Here is a 23,507-nt window from a genome sequence, read left to right as displayed (position 1 = left end):
AAAAGTTTTACACTGATAGACTCAGATCCTAGAGATAATCCACAGTCCACTCTTTAAATTATAGATGAGGAAACATGTTCTGAGATAACCGTTCTCTCCAAGGTCAGTTTCTTGTTTTGCTTTTGTTAATTCCAAACCTTTTTAGTTGATTTGGGAGGCTTTAAAATCAACTCCTATTGATATGTAGATAGATTTGAGATTATTCACTATGAAATTTTCATCCTTGGCTGGCTCTACTTTTGTCAATCGGCACATATTGAACTACAACTTTCCACTGCATGAGACGATGGTTACCCCGAGAAGGCCAAGTGAAGTCAAGAAAAATACAATCTGAGAAGTCAATTTTGTAACAAAATATAATTAACTCTGAAGTCAAAGGAAAGTTTCTTCTAGGTTTTTCATTATTTTTGAATTAAAACTGTACTTCAACCTCTCCATTTCTGTGGTAATGGAAAATTACCAGATCAGAACTAGATTTATAAATTGTTTCCTACTTTACTTTTGACTCTATGACTTTAAAAATGTCTACTACATACCCAGATTATAGTTTCTAAATACTCTTTCCTACTAAAAGGAATCAGAGCTCTTTAGAGAAATGGCTTATCCCCAGCCTGGGCCAGGAAATATATAGGATGAGCCTGGAACATCTTGTCCTACCAGAAATCAAAGATTACTAGGGTTGTACCAAAAGGACTCAAAAGTAAACTTGAAGAGGCTTCCAGTAGCCAAGGATGGGACAATCTGAACATCAATAAGAATTACAATGGTAATGGACTGATGCATGAAAAGTCTTTAAATCCACAAATTCATAATGATATTTAAAAACTAACTCATTGGTCACCTCTGAAGGATGCTAGGGAACCACCTCATAGTTTTGGTAACTAGAATATAAATGCAAAAAATCAAGCCTTTATCCTGGATTTCTTGTAAAAACTGTCCTTCAACCTAATAGCTGATGAAGTAGAGGTGTCCCAGCTAATAAATGAAGAAAGAATGTTAAAATAGCACCAGTTTGCAGTCCCTAATGAAATAAAGAATCTAAGCAATGTTCATCAGTGGATGTTAACATGAGTGGAAGACCCAGACGTTATTATACGCCTCCTGATAAAAGTACAAAGACATATTCTTACTAACCAACCAACAAACAAACTTAAATCTGATTCAAAAATAGAAGAAAAAAGACAACTTGAAGATGCAATCAGCAAATCCTAGACTCTGAAAAACTCTGTAGGATAAATGACCAAATTCCTTCAACAAACAAATTGTGTGTAATTGTGTGTGTGTATGTGTAGGGGAGAGAGAGAGCGAGAGAAAGAGGCGGGTAGAATAAAAGCCAACAGATTAAGAGATTTAAGAGAACTAATCAATCAACTGCAATGTATGGTCCTTATTTGGATCCTGATTCAAAAAGTTGTTTAAAAAAATTACAAGACTGAGACATTTGAACACTGTCTGGATTTTTGATGATATATTGACTTTATGTACGGCTATAAATTTTCTTAAGTATGGCAGTTGTAATATTTACAAGTAAAATGATATGATTGCTAGGATCTGCTTCAAAATAATCCGACGGTGGAGGAAATGTGTGATGGTACAGATGGGTTCATTTATACTATTCTTTCTACAGATTATCTTGAAATTTTTCAAAAAAACAATTAAAATATAAAATACAAGTACAAAAAACTAAGAGCCTGCTTTCTTATCTATAATGCAGGGATAATATTTCACTCACACCTTCCTCACAAACATGTTGTAAAGATAAATGAGTTCTTTGAAAGGTGTCTGGTCTAAAGTCTTGTTAATCAGGGATGAAGACAAAATTATTGATGGTTAAAAACAAGCTTTAGACCTTATATGTATTCTAATGACAAAGAAAGCATACCTTCTACAATATATATCAAGGAATGTTTGAAATATATAAAGCATAACCATAAATTAAACCAAGCATTAGGTCTGATTAGTATTAGCGATATAATTATTTTCAATTTATGTCAATGAAATCAGATGTAAACTCTTAAAGGAAAAGACTGCTTAAAATATTCTTTTTGCTGTATTTAATAAGGGACAATCTGAATAGGTGATACATGCATTAAGAGGACTAACATAATATGAAGAAAATCCCATGTGCTTCATGGTAATTTTACTTGCTAGGGTCCATGATAAATGTAATGGTTAAAAACAATTTCAAGACAATTTAACAAAGGACTGACTATCACACCAACTAGTGTTATTGACTTGTTTGGTACAGATTTTATTATTCATTAAAATGAAGTGATGCATATTATTCAGATCAAGAAAAGACTATTGATCTCAAAGACCCACATTTCTTTTCCATTCCACTCCCCACCCCACTGGCAATGGATAAAACTTTGGCTAATAAAATGCTTTCTACAATGTATAGGAGATTCAGTGGCTCCAGTTAAGTACCCCTTATTGAGAATGTCTAGCTCAACAACATTCATAGGGAAGTTTTTTGAAGTTGAAGCAATCACTTTGAAGTAAATCATCCTTTCAAATTTGGATTGAAAAGAGGAGGGGGATAGCTTTTAGGCTTTTCTTTCCTTAATGTGACTATTTCCACAGATGGCTCCCTCTGAAAATTAATGAACTGACTTAGCCTTACAGGAAATGCCATTTAGAAGGACAAGAATTATAGTCAGAGAACAGATCCTGTGATCAAAATAGCAGAACTACTATTTATATACCTTAGCAACTGTAAAATTCATGTTTTCACATAATTTTTAAAGCAGCATTAAGCAAAATTATTATTTTCTAAATCATGAGAGGAGAAAGACAACCAAAAGAAAGAAACTTTGTATCTAATATTTAACATTATTAAGCATAAAAAGATCTTAGAGACCCAGCACTGGAAATACACTAAAAACTGAAACAAAAACACTATCCAACCAAGTTGGCATTTATCAATGATCCCCTTTATTTAAGAATACTCTAATAGTACATGTCCCTTAGAAATTTACAAAGTAAGCAAAATAATTAAAACATCTACCTTATATTTAAAAACCAAGTAATTTAAAACACTGAATAGACTGAATAGATTAAAATCTATGAGTTTATCATAATATTGGAGGTGGTGTGGGACAAGAGAAACGACACTCATGTGCTACTTCTGCAGGGGGTAACTCCACTCCAATACATATTGCCAATAACAATACAATGTCAACATGTAATAACACAACTCCTTACTCTGAAAATTGGTCATTAACATTAAACATTTACCCAGCCTTTTCAGGAAAGACTGTAATTCATTCCTAGTTGATAAGAAAAAGTCCTTTACAAAAGAATGCCGGCTAACACATACAGAAGGAAGGACAGTAGTAGAAAAACATGTGCAATCTCCAATGTAATGACCGATTCAGGTAAGGGCAATCAGTTCACTAAAACCATTATGTGAAAGATTGTTGGACAATAAAGATAGTCACACTGTGTCTAAGCATCATCTCATTGACTACTTGCTAATTGTAAAGACAAAAATTTACCTTTATAGTGGAGAGAGCTAGTGGTAATCACGTTAACCAAGTCATTAAACCTGGCATTGCCAATAGTAAGACACTTGACATCATAGGCCTCTGAACAGAATTCTTCATAAAGTATTTGTTATTATCCATGAAATATTCTCATAATAATGTTTAAAATGAATTTAATCAAGCCCCTAGACCTAACTTACATATTTAGAAGAAGTACAAAGGATGCACAAGCTTTGAATAGTCCTAGATTGAAAACAAGAGCTAAAAGGACATTTTGGAGACAATGGGGAAACTTGACTATGGACTGGATATTAGATGATATAAGAGAATTACTGTTAATTTGCTTAGCTGTGATAATGGTATTGTAATTATATATATATAGACACACATATACATAATTTTATATATACATATAAATTTATATAATCTGAGAGGCTCCTATTTTTAAAAGGTAGATGTTGAAGTATTCAGGGATGAATTATCAATGTTGGAGACTTACGTTCAAATGGCTCAGCAAAAAATATAGCTAAGAGACTTTATAAACTTTCAGCTAAACAAAACAAAACTTTCAGCTATAAGATAAATAAGGTCCAAAGATCTAACGTAAAACATGGTGACTACAGTTGATAACACTATTGAATAAGTGACATCTGCTAAGAGAGTAGACTTAATGTTCTCATAAAAAAGATTAAAAAAACTATAATCCAATAATGATTATAGTAATGATTACACAACTGTATATTATTTGTCAAAGTTATCAAACTGTACCCTTAAAACTGGTGAATTTTATTTTATGTAAACCATACCACCGTAACAGCTGATTAAAAAATTCAATAAAATATAAAGTGCTTAAACCCCTCCCAAAAAAAGAAAAACAGATAAAGCAAATATGACAAAATGTTAACGGTTGAATCTGGGTGGTATACAAGTGTTCACTGTAGTATTTTTTTCAACTTTTCTATAAATTTGAATAATCTTATAAGCTGAGAAAAATAAGTAAAAATTACTTTAATAGAAGATATAATTAGATAACAGTCATGTTTTTAGAAGTAACAAATAGATTTCTTGACTGAGATGGTGTTTGACATAGTTAAATAACGAGACCAGTGGCATTTACTATTAAGAGTGAAGTTTTCAGGTGAATGGAAGGGCTCAAAGGAAACCTGAGATAAAAGTAGGAAATGCTCCAACAACACATTAAAAGGATCATACACTATGATCAAGTGGGATTTATCTGAGGGATGCAAGGATTCTTCAATATACACAAATCAATCAATGTGATACACCACATTAACAAATTGAAGAATACCGTATGATCATCTCAATAGATGTGGAAAAAGCTTTTGACAAAATTCAACACCCATTTATGATTAAAAAAAACTCTCCAGAAAGTGGGCATAGAGGGAACCTACCTCAGCATAATGAGGGCCATATACGACAAACCCACAGCAAACATCACCCTCAACAGTGAAAAACTGAAAGCATTTCCTCTAAGATCACAAACAAGATAAGGATGTCCACGCTCGCCACTTTTATCCAACACAGTTTTGGAAGTTCTAGCCACGGCAACAAGAGAAGAAAAAGAAATAGAAGGAATCCAAATTGGAAAAGAAGAGTTAAAACTGTCACAGTTTGCAGATGACATGATACTCTACATAGAAAATCCTAAAGATGCTACCAGAAAACTACTAGAGCTCATCAATGAATGTGGTAAAGTTGCAGGATATAAAATTAATACACAGAAATCTCTTGCATTCTTATACACTAACAACGAAAGATCAGAAAGAGAAATAAGGAAACAATCCCAATGACCATTGCATCAAAAAGAATAAAATACCTAGGAATAAACCTACCTAAGGAGGCAAAAGACCTGTACTCAGAAAACTATAAGATACTGATGAAAGAAATCAAAGATGACACAAACAGATGGACGATATACCATGTTCTTGGATTGGAAGAATCAACATTATCAAAATGACTATACTACCCAAAGCAATATACAGATTCAGTGTAATCCCTATCAAATTACCAATGGCATTTTTCACAGAATTAGAACAAAAAAATTGTACAATTTGTATGGAAACACAAAAGGCCCTGACTAGCCAAAGAAATCTTGAGAAATAAAAATGGAGCTGGAGGAATCAGGTTCCCTGACTTCAGGCTATACTACAAAGCTACAGTCATCAAAACAGCACGGTACTGCCCCCAAACCAGAAATATACAGCAATGGAACAGGACAGAAAGTCCAGAGATAAACCCACACACTTATGGTCAACTAATCTATGACAAAGCAGGCAAGGATATACAATGGTGAAAGGACAGTCCCTTCAATAAGTGGTGCTGGGAAAACTGGACAGCTACTTGTAAAAGAATAAAATTAGAACACTCTCTAAACCATATACAAAAATAAACTCAAAACGGATTAAAGACCTAAATGTAAGGCTAGATACTATAAAACTCTTAGAGGAAAACATAGACAGAACACTCTCTGACATAAATCAAAGCAAGATCTTTTTTGAACAACCTCCTACAGTAATGAAAATAAAAATAAAAATAAACAAATGGGACCTAATGAAACTTCAAAGCTTTTGCACAGCAAAGGAAACCATAAACAAAAAGACAACCTACAGAATGGGAGAAAATATTTGCAAACAACGTGACTGACAAAGTATTAATCTCCAAAATATACAAATAGCTCATGCAGCTCAATAACAAAAAAACAAACAACCCAACCAAAAAATGGGCTAGCACAGGTGACTCTACTCAGTACTCTTTAATGACCTATATGGGAAAAGAATCTAAAAAGAGTGGATATATGTATATGTATAACTGACTCACTTTGCTGTACAGCAGAAACACAACATTGTGAATCAACTATACTCCAATAAAAATTAAAAACAAAAAAAGAAGTAGGAAATGCAAAGGGAAAAGTTTCTAAAGAGAAAGGGCAGGAATCAGTGCTGGAATCGGCACTGGAGAAAATTAAGACGGAAATATTGCAAAGCTACAGAATGTAACACTTTGTCATCAGTTTAATCTTTGAGATAAGCAACTAAATTATATTATTCTTCCCAACCTTAACCTTACCTCATGGTTTAATATTAAAATTCTTTTTGGTAGTTTAGACAAAAGTCATATTCGATGGACGCGATATTTATGTCATCAGTCCTCAGGGTCAAATACAGCCCACACTGTCCCCCCAAGTCTAAGGTCGAGTCTATACACATTACTAGACAAACCATTTTCCTGTGAATTTGTAAAGCTCAATAGTGGAGCCACCACTGGGATTTCTAGGTACGCTGATTTCAGTCATCTTAATAATGGAGTTGATTGACTACAGAATCCCATCGGTTGCCAGGCCATCGGCTTTTATTACCACAAGGAAAAATGAGTCAATTGAAAAAGGTCAATTTAGTCAGGCCATGTAGATCCTGTCAACTACTTTTCTGGAATTAGACTCTTGTCATCAAATAAGAAAATACAGATGCACTGACTACAATAACAGAGGAGTTCTATTATAACTGTCCTCTTAAATTTAAATGGTAAAGATTCAGTACATGCCTAAGTCCTTGCCTACAGGTAACTTGCCTTTGGACTCAGAACTTCATTTCAGAGCTACTTTTTACTTTCAAAACTGATTCAAAGTGGATATGGAGATAGGGAAAAGTCTAATTTTGCCTTCCAAATCTAGTCTTGCAGTATGTCTATGAAGAAACAGAAAAACAATCCATGAATTTTTATCTATTTTTTTCTACCCATTAGGAAAGAGTAAGCCATATAATTTTACTTACTAGCTAAACAAGTTCTATCTGATCTCTGAGTATGTTTTGTCACTTGTAAAACAGAAATAAGATACCTGTAAATCAGGGCTGACCTACACGCTCTGCCTCCCTTAAAGGGCTGAGATAGGTAAAATGAATACTTTGAAGACTGTTTTCAAATCAAACTTTTAAAATATCATTTGCTTAGATTATGTTTTAATTTGGTTTATAGCTATCCATATTCCATTGTACATCATGTAAGAAAAAAATTGGTAGGATTCCATTTTTACTACCTAGTGAAAATAAGGTTAGACAAAATCATCTATGTAGAACTCCAGCCAAAAATATTTAACATGAATCTAGCGAAACAATTAGTCAAAAACAGATTTGGGGACTTGCCTGACTTTTCAAAAATGTCAGTGTAATAAAAACCAAAAAAAAAAAAAAGGCAAGAGAAGGGCACAATTTAGGTAAAAGGGAAACAAAAGACATAGTGATCAGATGCAATCTCTGACCCTTGATGGGGTCTTGGATAGAACAAAAAATAAAAATCAGAAAGAATATTTTGGGAATAACTGGGGCAATTTGCTCTGTATCTTAGATAATATTATTTTATCAACAATAAATTTATTGAGTGTGATAATAATATTATGGTTATGAAAGAAATGTCCTTGTTTTCAGGAGAAACACGCTGACATATTCTAGGAAAGAAATGTTATGCTGTGTGCTGCTTACTTTCAAGTGGTTCGGAAAAAAATTTTTTTTAACTAACTAGAGAGAAAGTAAATGTGGCAAAATGTTAATAGCTGAAGAATCAGGTGATGGGTATCAGGTTTTACTTTTCTATTCTTTCAACTTTTCTGTACATTTGAAATTTTCAAAAGACTATGGGGGGGAGTGAACACTGCATAAACAAAACCAAACAATGAAAAAATTGTATCAATTTTCCAATAATAAAATTATACTTTCATTAACCTAATTTTCTAAATGAAAATAAATTCACTATGTTATAATATTGAGGTATATTATTTAAGAGCAACATTAATCTTTCTTATACACAAAACAGATAAATTAAGTGGACTTAATTACATAGTAAAAGGTCTCACTGAAGAATTTCCTTTGAGTAAAAAGTAGTATCATTTCTAAAAGCAGGATAAAAACAGATCAAATGTTACTATTGCAAAGATCATAGAAATTAACTAAATCCTTATACATTAGCAGACCAGTATCTACATGTTTTTTCAGGACATATAACTTTACATTTTTCCTCAAAAGATAACTTAAAGGCAAGTAGAACATGTATCTTACAGTTAACAGATGTGATGGCTCATATTTTATCATATACTTCACTTCAACCACTCTGAAGGCAAGCAAAGTAAAAAAACTAAAACGATTAATTGCAGTCCATAGGCAGAAAACATGACATTCTACTCTAGAAATGCCATTTTAACTCTAGAGTAGGAATGCTATAAAAAGAGGGGGAAAACCCCTCTAATAAACACTAGACTTGGATGATAGATGAAAACAAATTTAAGATTGTGAGATAAAGAAAATAAGCCTGCCTTAGACTGAAAACTTCTCCTACAGATTTTTGGGTGAAAACTTTCTAACTAAAATTTTATAATCTCCTTTGTATCAAACCAGTATATTTATGTGTATGTGGTATTCTAAACAGAATGTGAGGCTTTCTTGTTCTGGCAGAAGGTTGAACAACTGCCCATTAACCGCATAAGAAATCAGAAAGTATACTCAGGAATTTCTTTTTATGGGTTCATTTAAGTATTAACTAGAAAGAGCATCATTGTAACATGAGCTAACAATTTATGTTTTTATAGTCTCTTAATTAAATAAATTCCTAAAAAATTTAAATACCCTGTTAATGTGGAGTTACATTCTCTGCTTTAAAATCTATTTGCTAGTATAGATTTCCAATTACTATGTTTTCGTAGGAAATATATAGTATTTCCTTTACCAGATAAGCTCTATAAACGGAAAGAAAAATAAGAATATCTTTACGAACTAACCTAGTTTTAGCAGTCCTTCCCTTTTTGTAAATAAGATGACAACAGTGTGAAATGTAATAGAAAAGAACAAACTTCATAAAATGTTATACCTTTATTTTCAAAATAGCATTTTATTTACCTTGTTAATGGACACTACCAAAGCTGGTTCCACTTTACCTTCGATTTCTTCTGGAGTGTAAAAACAATAGAGTTTACACCCTCTTAAAACACAATACAACCTTCTCCAACTAATCAGACCTTCTACCATTTGCTGAAAAAGAAAAATCAAGAAACTCTCAACTTTAAATCATTATTTATCATCTTAACTCTAAATTCAACAAAATACTTGAATTAGCAAAGTTAGTTTTTTGAAATGTTTTAATGTGATACGAGTTACCCATTAATTTACTATACAATAAGTCAATAGCCCAAAGTAAAAAAGTAAGTTCGTATCAGAGAAGAAAGGTTTGGAATTCTCAAAAGCATTAAGCAAAATAGAGGTAATAATTATCACATAACTTTTATATACATAAAATCATAAATCAATGCAGTTTTAGAGAAGCTAGTCTATTAAAAATTAGTGATTGGAATTCCACAGCAATTCACGTAATGACTCAGGAAAAGTATAAAAATAACTGAATATTCAAAATAATTGAATATTCAAAATATTCCCTTACTGTTCTCAGAATACTGGAAAATGTTGACTTCCCTGTAAGAATGCAAATTTTCTTTCCTCTTAATGGAATCTTTTTTAAAAAGCTATTGATTCATTGAAGCCCATAATTAATTATTTACTGCATATAAATAACTATGGTTATAAATAAATTAGGAGTAGGTGGCACAGAGGCAGCTTTGGAAGCCCAGAGGCCTAAACTGTGCCAAAAGCTGTCTGCCAGAAAGGCCTTCATGTGAAAGGTGTTGAGCAGCCCTCATCAGTTTCCACAAGGAGTCCTCTGGTACTGATTATCCTGTTACTGCTATTAATGAAGCAGAGGAACCTGGAAGAGGTAGCCCCTTAGCCATCAAAACTGCATCAGACCCCTCCCCTTCCCTACCTTCTCACTCCCAGCTGCACCCTCCCCCCACATTTGATGTCTAACAAGGAGAAAACTGTCATTTAAGAGAAGACTTTATTAAAAAAAAAATACTTCACAATATCAGAATGCCAAACAACTGCCAGGATATTAAGATCAAAATTAGAGCTATAATTGTTGCAGGATATTTAAAGTTCTCTAACCTGCTGATTAAGAAATCCTGCAAACGCATCCTCAGCCATACAAGCTGGTTGGGCGACTAATCGGCAGCACATGTTACCATATAAGGGAAGCCAAAACGAAGACTCTTCTATTTAAATGAGAAAAAAATCAAGTTATAAATATATGTTTATTTAAGGTCATTATACATTTTGATTATTTTTACAATTTTTTTTGCTTTATATAAGAACATATGTAAAGGTTCATCCTGCTCAAATTACTGTATTCAATGACAAAATCAAATAAAAGAAAGCAGTCAGGACAGTAGGATATTAAACTGACAGTTTACAGCATGCTATCACCTGGAGTAGACATGGAACTTTTAGTCTCTTGATCTCTTGTTTGATCTTAAAGTAATTAATCAATGGAGGTAGTTCAGGGCACATAAGTAAACTCATGTAATTTAAAAAACATCCTAATAAAGTGATTTTTGTTTGTCAAATTCTACTTTTTGCTCTGATTTTCATTATAATAATTAGCAAAGTGATGCTCTGAATAAAACACTTCAGGGCACAACTTTATGATAAGAATTTAATAATAACTCTTTCGACCTTTCCCCTTGTCCCTTCCCTTACTGAACACCTCAGGTGTAAGCCATTATGTGGAGTCCACCACAATGGGTATCTGTGCCAGGAGTTGGGCAGGGGGCGGGCGGGAAGCAGTAGTGTGCCAGAGCTGGGTGCTGGGGGCAGTCAGGATAAGGAGGGTGAGTGGGAGAGCTGCCTGGCATGAGGAATCAGAGCCTGAAGGGGCTGAGGAGGACGGATTACACGGGGAATATAGAACCCAAAAGGGGTCTCTGCTCAGTGGCCAGCCTGGCGTGGGGAGGAGGGGACCAGGTACAGTAAGGAGGGTATCTGTGTGCAGTGCTGCCCAAGTGAGGTGTCAGAGTCCAGGGAAATTAAGAAGAGTGTGGGGGGTGGTCCAGCCACGGGAGTCAGTTTGAGAGTAGCGAGGGGACCATTCACACAGTTGGTGACCCAGAACAGTGTGTCAGAGCACGGGGAGATGGAAATGCAAGCAGAGGGACAGCCGGGTATGGGGTGTCAGAGCACAGGCAGGCTGAGGACGGTGTTCACATGGGCTGAGGAGGGCAGCCCTGGGTGGGCTGTATGAGCCTGAGCAAGGTAAGGAGTATCCACGTGGGGCAAGGCGCAGCCCAGAAGGGGAGTCAGAGCCCCAGCAAGGAGAGAAAAGCAGTTATGTGAGAAAGATGGAAAAATGGTTGCTTTTAAGGAGACTGACCAAAGAATAAAAAGCATTAAAGATAATAGAAGACAGGTTTCTCACTGTCAGAGAAAGGAATTACAAATGTGCAGAATGAACTCTTTGGTATTGGATTAGAACTAGACATACTGGTGTGAACTCATGGTTTTCAACATACAGAGATTAAGAAATGCATGACATACAGAGTGAAGTGAGTCAGAAAGAGAAAAACAAATACCGTATGCTAACATACATATATGGAATCTAAAAAACAAAAAAAAAGATGCTTCTGAAGAACGTAGGGGCAGGACAGGAATAAAGATGCAGACATAGCGAATGGACTTGGGGACACAGGGAGGGGGAAGGGTAAGCTGGGATGAAGTGAGAGAGTGGCATCGACATATATACACTACCAAATGTAAACTAGATAGCTAGTGGGAAGCAGACACATAGCACAGGGAGATCAGCTTGGTGCTTTGTGACCACCTAGAGGGGTGGGATACGGAGGGTGGGAGGGAGACGCAAGAAGGAGGGGATATGGGGATATATGTATATGTATAGCTGATTCACTTTGTTATACAGCAGAAACTAACACACCATTGTAAAGCAATTATACTCCAATAAAGATGTTAAAAAAAAAAAAAAAGAACAAATGCATGACAGGACTTCCCTGGTGGCGCAGTGGTTAAGAATCCGCCTGCCGATGCAGGGGACGTGGGTCCGAGCCCTGGTCCAGGAAGATCCCACATGCCGAGGAGCAACTAAGCCCGTGTGCCACAACTACTGAGCCTGAGCTCTGGAGCCTATGAGCCACAACTACTGAGCCTGCATGCCACAGCTACTGAAGCCCACGCACCTAGAGCCCATGCTCTGCGACAAGAGAAGCCACCACAATGAGAAGCCCGTGCACTGCAACGAAGACCCAACACAGCCAAAAATAAATTAATTAATTAATTAATTTTTAAAAAGAAATGCATGACAAAATATATATACATGTATGTCCACTGAGAGGGCTTAGGAAAAGTGACACCTAATAGTGACAGTCTAATAGCAATGAATATACCTATAGCTCAGATCATGTCTTCTAAATATTATTTCTATTAAAAAGAACCAGTCTTCCTTGGAGAAATGGATGACTCCAGGACTGGGGCAGGGAAAGTACATGATAAGCCTGAAATATCTTGTTATGCCTTAAGCAAGGAAGTACTCAGTGAATGAGGAGGACATGTAAAAAGACACAGAAGCCATCCTGAACGTGCTCCCATTGGCCAAAATGGAGACAATCTGAATCTTAAACAAGATATTAGCAGATTATAATGCACTGAATAAAACTGTAAAACATGAGTCCATGTTGATATAAATAAATCAACGAATAAGTTGAAAGTCTAATAAATATACTTAGTTTCAAAGTATCCCCCTGCCACACACAAAACATGTATTAATTACAAAGAGGAAAACAAAAAGAGAAACTTAACAGTAGAGAAGCTTGACAGCCACCGCCCTAGTCAAGTGAACATCATCAGTAATGGGGTGAATCAAAAGATGCCACCTGATGGAACGTAATGAGAACGCAGCATCACCTCTGTGGTATTTCTGCCAAAGATGCATATCCTGAGTCTCAGCCCAAGAAAACATCAGACGAACCCAAACTGAGGGAACTTCTACAAAATAACTATGATGTTTACAAATGTCAAGGTTATGAAAGCCAAGGAATGACTGGAGAACTGATCTAAATGGAAAGAAACTAAAGAAGCATGATGATTAAATGCAATGCGTGAATCTGCACTGGATCCTTTTGTCATAAGGGACATTACTGGAGTAACATTTGAATGGTGTCAGTATTAGTAGAAACAATAGTAATGTATTAATGCTGACTTGAATAGCTGTAGTGATGTAGCCAGATGTCTTTTAGTAGGAACACGTATTAACATATTTGGGAGTAATGAAGCATCAGGTAAGCAACTTGTTCTCATATATTTTTTGGGGAAAAAAATCTTGATATTCAACTTTTAACTGTTCTGTAAGTCTGCAATTGTTTAAAAAAGTTCTTTCAAAAAACATTAAGATAGTCCTTTAATGTAGTGTGCAGGGAGGTATACAACCTTTATAACTGTATGGAAGGAAAGCACTGCATAATTTATTCTGTGTATCGGGGTGTAAATAAAAATGCAACATACGGTCCTATGTTCACACTGGACCACACAAAAAATATCTGTAAAGTTTTCACTGCACCCATGTTGGTAAGTGCCTATTAAATGACTAACCATTGGCTGTTACTATCATTGACCAAAAGGTCTTAGTAAGTCCAGAAAATAAAACATTTTTTGTAAAAATACAATTATTTAATATATAGAGGCAGTGTAGCCAAGGCTTGACACAACAGTTAAATGAAAAAGACCAGCGTAAATGAAGAGCACAAAGTTAAAACAAAAACAGTTTTTTAACAATTTATCTGCTCAACATTCTACTAAAGAATAGCATACCACAAATTGTCTGGGACTATTCAACTCTTTGTTAAAGCTGCTGTCTTTTAGAAACAAAGGGTTTGATCTGAGAGAAATAAGTGTATAAATACAATACAGTCAATGATTTAAAAATGCAGACATAAATAAATAAATGAGAATCTCCTTTTCTAAAATAGGCAGGAAACGAAATAAAAATTCTATAAAAGCATGCATCTAGGTAATACAATTGAAATCACCCTTGTGATTTATGAGTTTAAAGTTTGAAAGCGAATTTCTTTACATAGCAAACCCAGATTTATGAATGGCTTGTTTTTAAGTTAGGATCCACCTCCTAAAGAAACAGAATCATAAATGATTAGTTTTTCAGACCAGTCACAATCAATAATGTATCTGGAACCTAAATACCACATGTAACAGTGTGCTTCTCTAGTAAAATAAGATCAGATTTCATGGCACACCAAGAAAAATAATTCCTTCCTCATTGCAGACCTTGAAAAGGGATACTGGATGTAAAATTCTTTGCTCTACAGATCACGTGCCACATACACTGCAATCGCCTCTTACTTCCTACATAGGTTTCTCTACAGCTCATGACCACTGTGGAATAAAGCAGAGTCACAGCTTCTTCTCCCTACTTCTGACAAGAAATACAGCATCTAGGCTATTCACTTAACTTGCCCGAGTATCAATTTCTCATTCTTAAAATACTACCTATTAAGTACTACGGTTGCTGTGAAGTCACATAAGATAATGTGTGCATGACATTTATCGCTGTGTCTGGCATGTAACAGATGCTTCTCATAATTTCATATCCAGGGCACTCTCACTCCCCAAACCATATCCTTTCCATTTCTCAATGCTGTCTTTCTGCCCTTGTGCAACACATTTAATCAAAATACTTAATTCTTCTTTTCTAACCAAAGGAGGTATTAGGACAAGATGAAATGAAACAGGAAGTGAAAGAGCAGTTTGACTTTTCATTACTTAAAGATTTTATCTAATTCATCTGTAGTTTCAGATGGGGAGCAAAATGGAGTTTAAAAACGACAGCAACAACAAAAACAAAACACAGGCAAGAGAAAGAATCGATAACATCTCAGTTCTGTGTGAGTCAATCTTTACAATGTGGTTTCATTGTTTTATAAAAAGTGTAAAAATTTCTTGATGACAAATATAAGCCTTAAGATATCATTTTGGCTTTTTCCTTCAACTAGTACAAGTAATAAAGTTGAGTTATAAATTTCAAAAATCTTGTGTTTCCTCTTTATTTTATAGTATTTGGTAGACACTGACATAATTTAGGAAACCCTATTAAACATAGATTTATTAATGAATAAATCAGAGGGTGGCTTTTTTCTGTATAAAATTTTGTTTCTTTTTAATTACAAGCTTTCTTTTTTTTTCCAAATATAATTGATTTACAAGATTTTAATTTACATACATTTCTAGAGATACACCTATCACATCAAAAGGGTTAGGCATATAGGTTAGTGTTCTTAAAATTTTTTTCTGTGGAATCTACAAGTTCCAGTGTCAACAGTTTTTGGGTGTTATTGCTGTAAGCACAGGTCTTTTCACAGTCTTTAACATGCTAGTCTTTATTGTGTTTCTCAAAGAAAGAAGTATACCACATAGTTCCCATGCTTATTTGCTCAGGAGCATTTTATTAAAGGAGAATCTAGTAATATCTTATAGAACACTGAAGACAAGTGACACTGCTAAAATCGATGATTTCTTTGTGAATTTTATTCCTTTCCACAACCTCTCAGGTGACTTGGTTGAAAGAATGGGACCTTTCATCATCAATTCCATTATTCACACATCGATAGTATTTTGAGTCTTTAGGTGCTTTATCAGTAATCATGCCTAACCGGAATGCATAGCAGAGAAGAGCACAGCCTTTCCTGGATTACTTAAAGTCTGGCTCGACCACTGGCTAGCTACATAATCTGGCATGTTACATTCTCTAAGCTGTATTTTACTCATTTGTAAAATATAAATGATAACAAAATGAGGAACTTGTGAAAGCACAGAGCTAGCCAGTGCTAGAACTAGAATACGAATCTAAAGGCTGATGGCTCCACAGTCTCCACTATTAATCACTTCACTGTGATGCTCCCTTATAACTACGTCTCACAGAGACTAAGAATAAAAACTGCTTTAACAGTGTTCATTTATTTATTTATATTTTATTGTGGTAAGAACATGTAATAGGAGATCTACTCTCTTAACAGATTTTTAGTGTACAATACAGTATAGTTAACAAATGTTATAATGTTGTACAGCAGATCTCTAGCACTTATTCATCTTGTATAACTGAAGCTTTAGACCTGTTTATTAGCAGCTCCTCCTTTCTCCTTCTCCTAGCCCCTAGGAACTGCCATTCGACTCTCTGCTTCTAATAGTTTGTCTACTTTAGATACCTCATATAAGTGGAATCAGGTAGTATTTGTCCTTCTGTGACTGGCTGTTTCAGTTAGCATAATGTCCTCAAGGATCATTCATGTTGTCACATATTGCAGAATTTCATTTTTCAAGGCTGAATAATATTTCAATGAACAATGTCTGGCACATAATAGGCACTCAACATATGGTGATAATACTGGTAATTCTAGAGAACTAACACAAATGGAATTAAACTTAATTTGCCAAGTTTTCCAATAAAACTGACAATGCTAATACTATTGCAAACTTCAAGTTTTGGGTGATAGAAGGCTTGATTAGATTGTTCAGACCAATCTTCCCACTGAAAACTACTAAAAACGCTGAACCAAATATATTTAAAAACTTTTCCCCAGAGCAACAAAGAGGTAACAAAACTATAATAAACTACCAGTACAAATCTGATAAATGAGAACCAGTGAGTTAAATGAGCACAGAAGCTGTGTTTGTCCTGAGAGCATTTGCCAATCCCAGCAAATCTCAATTTATGACTTAATGATCCTGCAAGACGAGGGAAGCAGAACAGAAATCACAGTCTAGGACCTGAACAATGTAGGCAGATTAATGGGAGGATTCTCCTCATATTAAACTGATATCCCAAAGGAATCACCAACAGGGTAGTGGTGAACCATAAGCAAACCAACCTAACTGCCCAGGATTCCCATTGCCTGGAGGTAGGGATGAAGGGATGCAGAGAAACTCAGACATGGTCTTTGGATAAAGTAAGCCCAGAATGAGAGTCTCCCCAGGTGCCTGCGAGAAGCAAACAGAGACACCGAGCATTAATTTATTCCTCTATGTAGACTTTCAATTACAATGACAAGCACATGAAGATAACTAGACATGCAAGGAATTGAGACATCATGAGTGAGAACCAGTTAAAAAAAAAAAAAAAAAGAGAAACTGATCAAGAAAGACTTTATAGATCTGAATCATTAGCCATAGACTATAAAACAGCTATGACTACTCTTTTAATAAAAACCTAAAAGATAATATTAACAATATATGCAGAGAATAAAAAGTGAAAAGTAGCATAGCAGATTTGAAAAAGTCAAACAGAACTTCTAGAAAGAAGAAGTACAATAAGTGAAATGAAGAACTTGGTATACAGATTTATCAGCAGATCAGACAGAGCTGCAAAGAGAATAAAGGAAATAGAAGATAGTGCATTAAAAATCCAGAAAAGCAGCAAAGACAGACAAAAAGATGAGGAATACATCATAAAGGGTACTAAACATAGAGGATACAGTCAGAAAGACTAACATAGGTTTACTAGGAATGTTACAGGGAGAAAGGCAAGAGAATGGATCAGAGGCTGCCTGAATAGATAAGTAAGATTTTGTCCAGAAATAACGAAAGACATCCATCAATTTAAAGAAGTTCAAGGATTTCCAAAAGCAGCATAAATAAAATTAAATTCTACACCTATAGCATGGTGAAACTTCAGAAAACCAAAGACAGAGAGAAAATGAAAAGTTACCTTCACAGAAGCAACACACTGACAAATGATTTTCGACAGCCAGTACAAGATGCCAGAAGGTACTGGAATTATATCTTTAATATTCACAAAGTAAAATATTAAAGTGCCGAACTTCTACAGCATGTAAAAAATATCTTTCAAGAATGAAGCTAAACAAACTCATCTTCAGACATACACAAAGAACTAAGAAGTATGATATTAGCAGAACATACTAAAATAAATTCTAAGGATTACACTTCAAGCAGCAGGAAAATAATCCCAGATGTAAGGTATAAGACACAAGCAGTACATGGAAACATGCAGGCAAATCTAAATAAATATTAAGTGTATAAAACATCTTGTGAAATTTAAAAACCAAACAGAATTATAATATATAACAACAGCACATAGGTCAAAGAAATGGAGTTTATTCTAAAGTCCTTGCAGGATCTGAGAAAAAGGTAAAATTATCTTTTAATTTTAGACTTAAGTATGATTAATAAAATTTCTAGAGGTTATGTCTAAAAGATGAGAAAAAGAATTATAACTTTAATTAGAACAAGGAAAAACTGAAATGATAAAACTATCAATCCTTAAAGACACAAGAAAGAGAAAACCACCATGGAATAAGTAAGACAAACAGAAAACAGAATATGATGGTAGATTTAAACTCAAATACTTAATATCATATAATATGGGTTATAAACTATTTGATATTGAATGTAAAATACTGGTTTGATTTATATTGGTTTTTAATATACAACCATCATAGACCAGAGATACCTCTCACTAGTCAATGTTTTTGTCAGTGTTTACACATATACTGACATAACATATACTGACGTAACAAGTGATCCACAGAATCACTCATGCCTACCTTCTGTTGGTAGCAAGCAGAGGATATACGGGAAGGTAGGGCTAAATTAATCTTAAACCTTTTTCTCTAGATGATAATTTGTAGTTATAGTTTATTAAAAAGAAATATATAGCAAGGTGAAGAAGGGAGGTAAGTGATTAGAAGATTTGTAAAACAGCAGGAGCACTCTCCACGCTCCCAGATTATTTTTACCTATGATGAAAAATATAGAGTAGTGTTGGTAAAGTGGTTTGGAAATATGATTTGGGTTACTTATTCTTTTTCATTTTTTGAAGTATAATATATAAAATTATATACTACCTTCCTTATACCTTTTGTTGTAAAGATAGATGGCTCTGTACATTTTTTAAGTTTCGCACTAAAAAATTACATTCAAAATAGAGGAAAGTTCATAAAATATAAATGTATGGTTTAACAAATAATTATGAGATGAATATGTGCATAACCATCTCTGTGTCAAGAAATAAAACATTGGCAACACTACCTCTCCTCAGTTACCTAGGTGTAAATATGACCCAAGTTGTATGGTATTCACTTCCTTGTGTTCTTTATGGTTTTACCACTTATGTGTGCTTCCCTAAAATATATAATTTAGCTCTTACTGGTTTGAACTTGATGTAGATGGAGTCATATTATGTCTTCTTAGTGACTTTTTGCTCATCATCAAAATTTTTTTATGTATGTTAAAATTTTTTTGTCAAGTTTTGGAGAAAAACATAAATTTTCCTGTGTAAACACTGACAAAAATATTGGCTAGTGAGAGATATCTCTGGTCTATGTTGGTTGTATGTTAAAAACTAAGATAAATCAAACCCCAATAAATCAAATGCTTTAAGCCTTAAACTTATACAGTAATGTATGGCAATTATTTCTCAATAAAACTGAAAAAAATACCCAAAACCAAGAGGCATTTTCCCAGGGAACAACATTCCGTCCGGTATGCCATTGTTTATTAAAGAAGTGCGTGCATGCATTGCATTCTTGCTACATGTATACATATTTTTTGTGATAGAGATTTTATTACATATTTAGTAAGAGACAAAGAAGGTTAATGAAACATGTCACCTGGCCCAATTAATAAAAATTCTCATCAGACTTTACATGGTAATTCTATTTTTAATTTTTTGAAGAATGACCACACTGTTTTCCATAGTGGTTGTGCCATTTTACGTTTCCATCAGCAGTGCACAATGGTTCCAGTTTGTCCACATCCTGGCCAACACTCGTTACTTTCTGTTTCTTTGTATTTATTTATTTTTAATAATGGCCATCCTAATGGGTGTGAAGTGGTTTCTCATTGTGGTTTTGATTTGTGTTTTCCTAAGAATTAATGATCTTGAGTACCTCTTCATGCTTTTATTGACTTCCTGAATTTCAAATTTAAAAAGAAGATACATCTTTGACAACTAGAAGAGTGGTAAAGTCACCAATTTCAAGTCAAAGACAAGGATTCAGAATATGCAAAACCTTTCTGTTCTCTCCAAGCAAGCCTCACAAACAAATCTCTAGCAAACAGTAGAAAGAGAAAAATAAACTTTCTGCTTTTGGGGAAAAGGGACAGACATATTTTCAAGAATCCACAGAGTCACTCGTACCTACATTATTTAAGCCAATAACCACTTCAGGGGAACATATTAAAATTAGAAATTATTACTGTCACCACACACATATTGACATAACATGTATAATAAGTAAAATATAGACTGTACTTACCATCCCCATTAATAGACAGATTATGGGTCTTGAAGCTATTCTCAGCACTTTCCAAGCTCAGTGCAGTATGAGCTAGCAAACTGTACTTTGCACCACTAATAGTGAGAAAAAAGACATGTTTTAAGTATTTTGGTATATTTTCCACTACATAAAATATTTAGATGTTCAACAACAACAAAATAAACAACCCGATTAAAAAACGGGCAAAGGTCTTAAACAGACATTTCTCCAAAGAAAATATACAAATGGCCAATAAAAACATGAAGAGGTACTCAAGATCATTAATCCTTAGGAAAACACTAATCAAAACCACAATGAGAAACCACTTCACACCCATTAGGATGGCCATTATTAAAATAAATAAATAAAAAGAAACAAAGCAACGAGTGTTGGCCAGGATGTGGACAAACTGGAACCATTGTGCACTGCTGATGGAAACGTAAAATGGCACAACCACTATGGAAAACAGTGTGGTCATTCTTCAAAAAATTAAAAATAGAATTACCATGTAAAGTCTGATGAGAATTTTTATTAATTGGGCCAGGTGATATGTTTCATTAACCTTCTTTGTCTCTTACTAAATATGTAATAAAATCTCTATCACAGAAAATATACATACATGTAGCAAGAATGCAATGCATGCACGCATTTCTTTAATAAACAATGGCATACCGGACGGAATGTTGTTCCCTGGGAGAATGCCTCTTGGTTTTGGGTATTTTTTTCAGTTTTATTGAGAAATAATTGCCATACATTACTGTATAAGTTTAAGGCTTAAAGCATTTGATTTATTGGTTTGATTTATCTTAGTTTTTAATATACAACCAACATAGACCAGAGATATCTCTCACCAGCCAATGTTTTTTGTCAGTGTTTACACAGGAAAATTTATGTTTCTTTCTCCAAAACTCGACAAAAAAATTTTAACAAAACAATGCATGAGTAGAATTTTAAGTTACATTCTGAATATGATTGGTATAATTCAGCCTCCTATGTAGATTACTGGGGAAGTCCACTAAGTATCAACAAATCTCCACTGTTGCTAGAGCTAAGAGGCATTAGCCTTATTCTCAGTGTGGGCCATTCTCTGCTTTTTTCACTTATCCTGAACAAATTTCTATAGTGCCTTCCATAATTAGTTCTTATTTTTCCCTACTGTTACATAAAAAGTGCCCCCCCAAAGTGGAGGAAATATTTTAAAAAACTGTGGAGAAAGAATAGGAGCAACTGAGAACAGCAATTAGAATGGAAGAGTAAATATTACTACACACAAAACTGCCTATTAACAATCATATGAGTTGTTTGGTGATCAGGGCACAATGTGTTAAACATGATCTCAACATGATAATTTGTCACTGATACATAGGTTTTATGCAACTACATTACAATTTTTCCTACTTAAAATAATGGTAAATAGACTCCCTATCAGCATTTTAGTGCAAAATATGTTATTTTCAGGAACAGATTATTGACAGTAAGTGGATAAGTGATGCTAGGTGTATCTGACAAACAACAAGACGGCTGTGTGGCTGGAGTACAGTGAGGGAGAGTAAGACAAGATGTCTAAAAGGTAAGAAGGGGCAGACACTCTACACTGCAGTAGGGCATGCCCTGTAGAGCACGATAAGGACCCTGGATTTTATTCTGAGTGAGATGGGAAGCAAGTGGTAGATTTGGAGCAGAGGCATATGCTATGATATGACTTGTATTTTTAAATGATCCCTCTGGCTGCCATGTTGAGAACAGACCACAGAGGCCAAGAGTGAAAATGGTAATGCCAAACAGAAAGCTACTGCACCTCACCAGTCCAGAGCTGATGCAGGCCCGGAACAGGGTGGTAGTTGATGGGGTGGTGAGAAGTGGTAAGATTCCTGATATAGTCTTAAAGTTGACCCAATGTGGTCATGGGAGGTAAAAGAAAGGACAGAGTCAAGGACAACTCCAAGGCTTTTGGCCTGAGCAACTAGAAAAAGCAAACTGTCATTAACTGCAAGGAGGCTGACTGAGAGAACGGATATGGGAAGTAAGAATTTAGTTTTGAACAGATTAAGTTTGAGAATGGGCTGTAGGGTAGGCAGGTGGATATATGAATCTGCAGTTAGGAGAGGAAAAACTATTCAAGAAATTAAATTTGGGAGTTACCAGTATATAGATGAAATTTAATGCAAGTTAGTTAAATAAAATGTGTGAACTGAATATTGGGACACAAGTACTCCATCATTTCAGATTAAGTTGAAGAGCAATGAACAAAGGAGACAGGCAAGGGACAGTCACTGAGGCAGAAGAGAAACCCCGAAAGTGGTATCCTGGAAGCCAAGTTCAAAAAGTGTTTCAGGGCTTCCCTGGTGGCGCAGTGGTTGAGAATCTGCCTGCCAATGCAGGGGACGCGGGTTCGAGCCCTGGTCTGGGAAGATCCCACATGCCGCGGAGCAGCTCGGCCCGTGAGCCACAATTGCTGAGCCTGCGCGTCTGGAGCCTGTGCTCGCCAACGAGAGGCCGTGATGGTGAGAGGCCCGCGCACCGCGATGAAGAGTGGCCCCCGCTTGCCACAACTAGAGAAGGCCCTCGCACAGAAACGAAGACCCAACACAGCCATACATACATACATACATACATAAAAAGAATGTAAGCAGACAAGAATAGCATTTAAAAAAATAAATAAATTAATTAATTAAAAAAAAAAAAAAAAAAAGGTGTTTCAGGAGAGTGATCAGTTGTGTTGAATAACGCTGAAAGGTCCAGGAGGAGGAATAATGATAAATGACCATGGTATTTGGCAACATGTAGATCACTGCTGACCTTGGCAAGAGCAGTTTCTGAACGATGGATGAAACTTGACTGAA

General features: G+C 35.0%; 1 protein-coding gene and 1 long non-coding RNA gene across 9 annotated transcripts in view; both read right to left on the bottom strand.

The window, feature by feature from the left end:
- Positions 1-23,507, bottom strand: part of LOC309643168 — a 385,106-nt gene that overhangs the window by 128,866 nt on the left and 232,733 nt on the right. The gene's annotated exons all lie outside the window — the stretch shown is intronic.
- The window catches only part of RTKN2 (rhotekin 2), a 196,721-nt gene that overhangs the window by 62,733 nt on the left and 110,481 nt on the right, over positions 1-23,507 (bottom strand). For all 8 annotated transcript variants that reach the window (XR_014253552.1, XR_014253553.1, XM_082425538.1 and 5 more), the window contains 3 exons: positions 20,665-20,759; positions 10,487-10,593; positions 9,389-9,520 (listed from right to left, as the gene is read on the bottom strand). Coding sequence is in view for 6 of the 8 variants with exons in the window: in XM_082425538.1 (XP_082281664.1) it covers positions 9,389-9,520; positions 10,487-10,593; positions 20,665-20,759 (334 nt within the window). In the remaining 2 variants the exon portion in view is untranslated. The remainder of the gene's footprint in view (positions 1-9,388; positions 9,521-10,486; positions 10,594-20,664; positions 20,760-23,507) is intronic.

The sequence above is a fragment of the Balaenoptera physalus genome (genome assembly GCF_965194825.1).
Source record: "Balaenoptera physalus genome assembly, chromosome: 14".
Taxonomy (NCBI): Eukaryota; Metazoa; Chordata; class Mammalia; order Artiodactyla; family Balaenopteridae; genus Balaenoptera; species Balaenoptera physalus.
The sequence above is the reverse complement of the archived record's forward strand: the minus strand, read 5'-3'. Positions and strand labels throughout refer to the sequence as shown.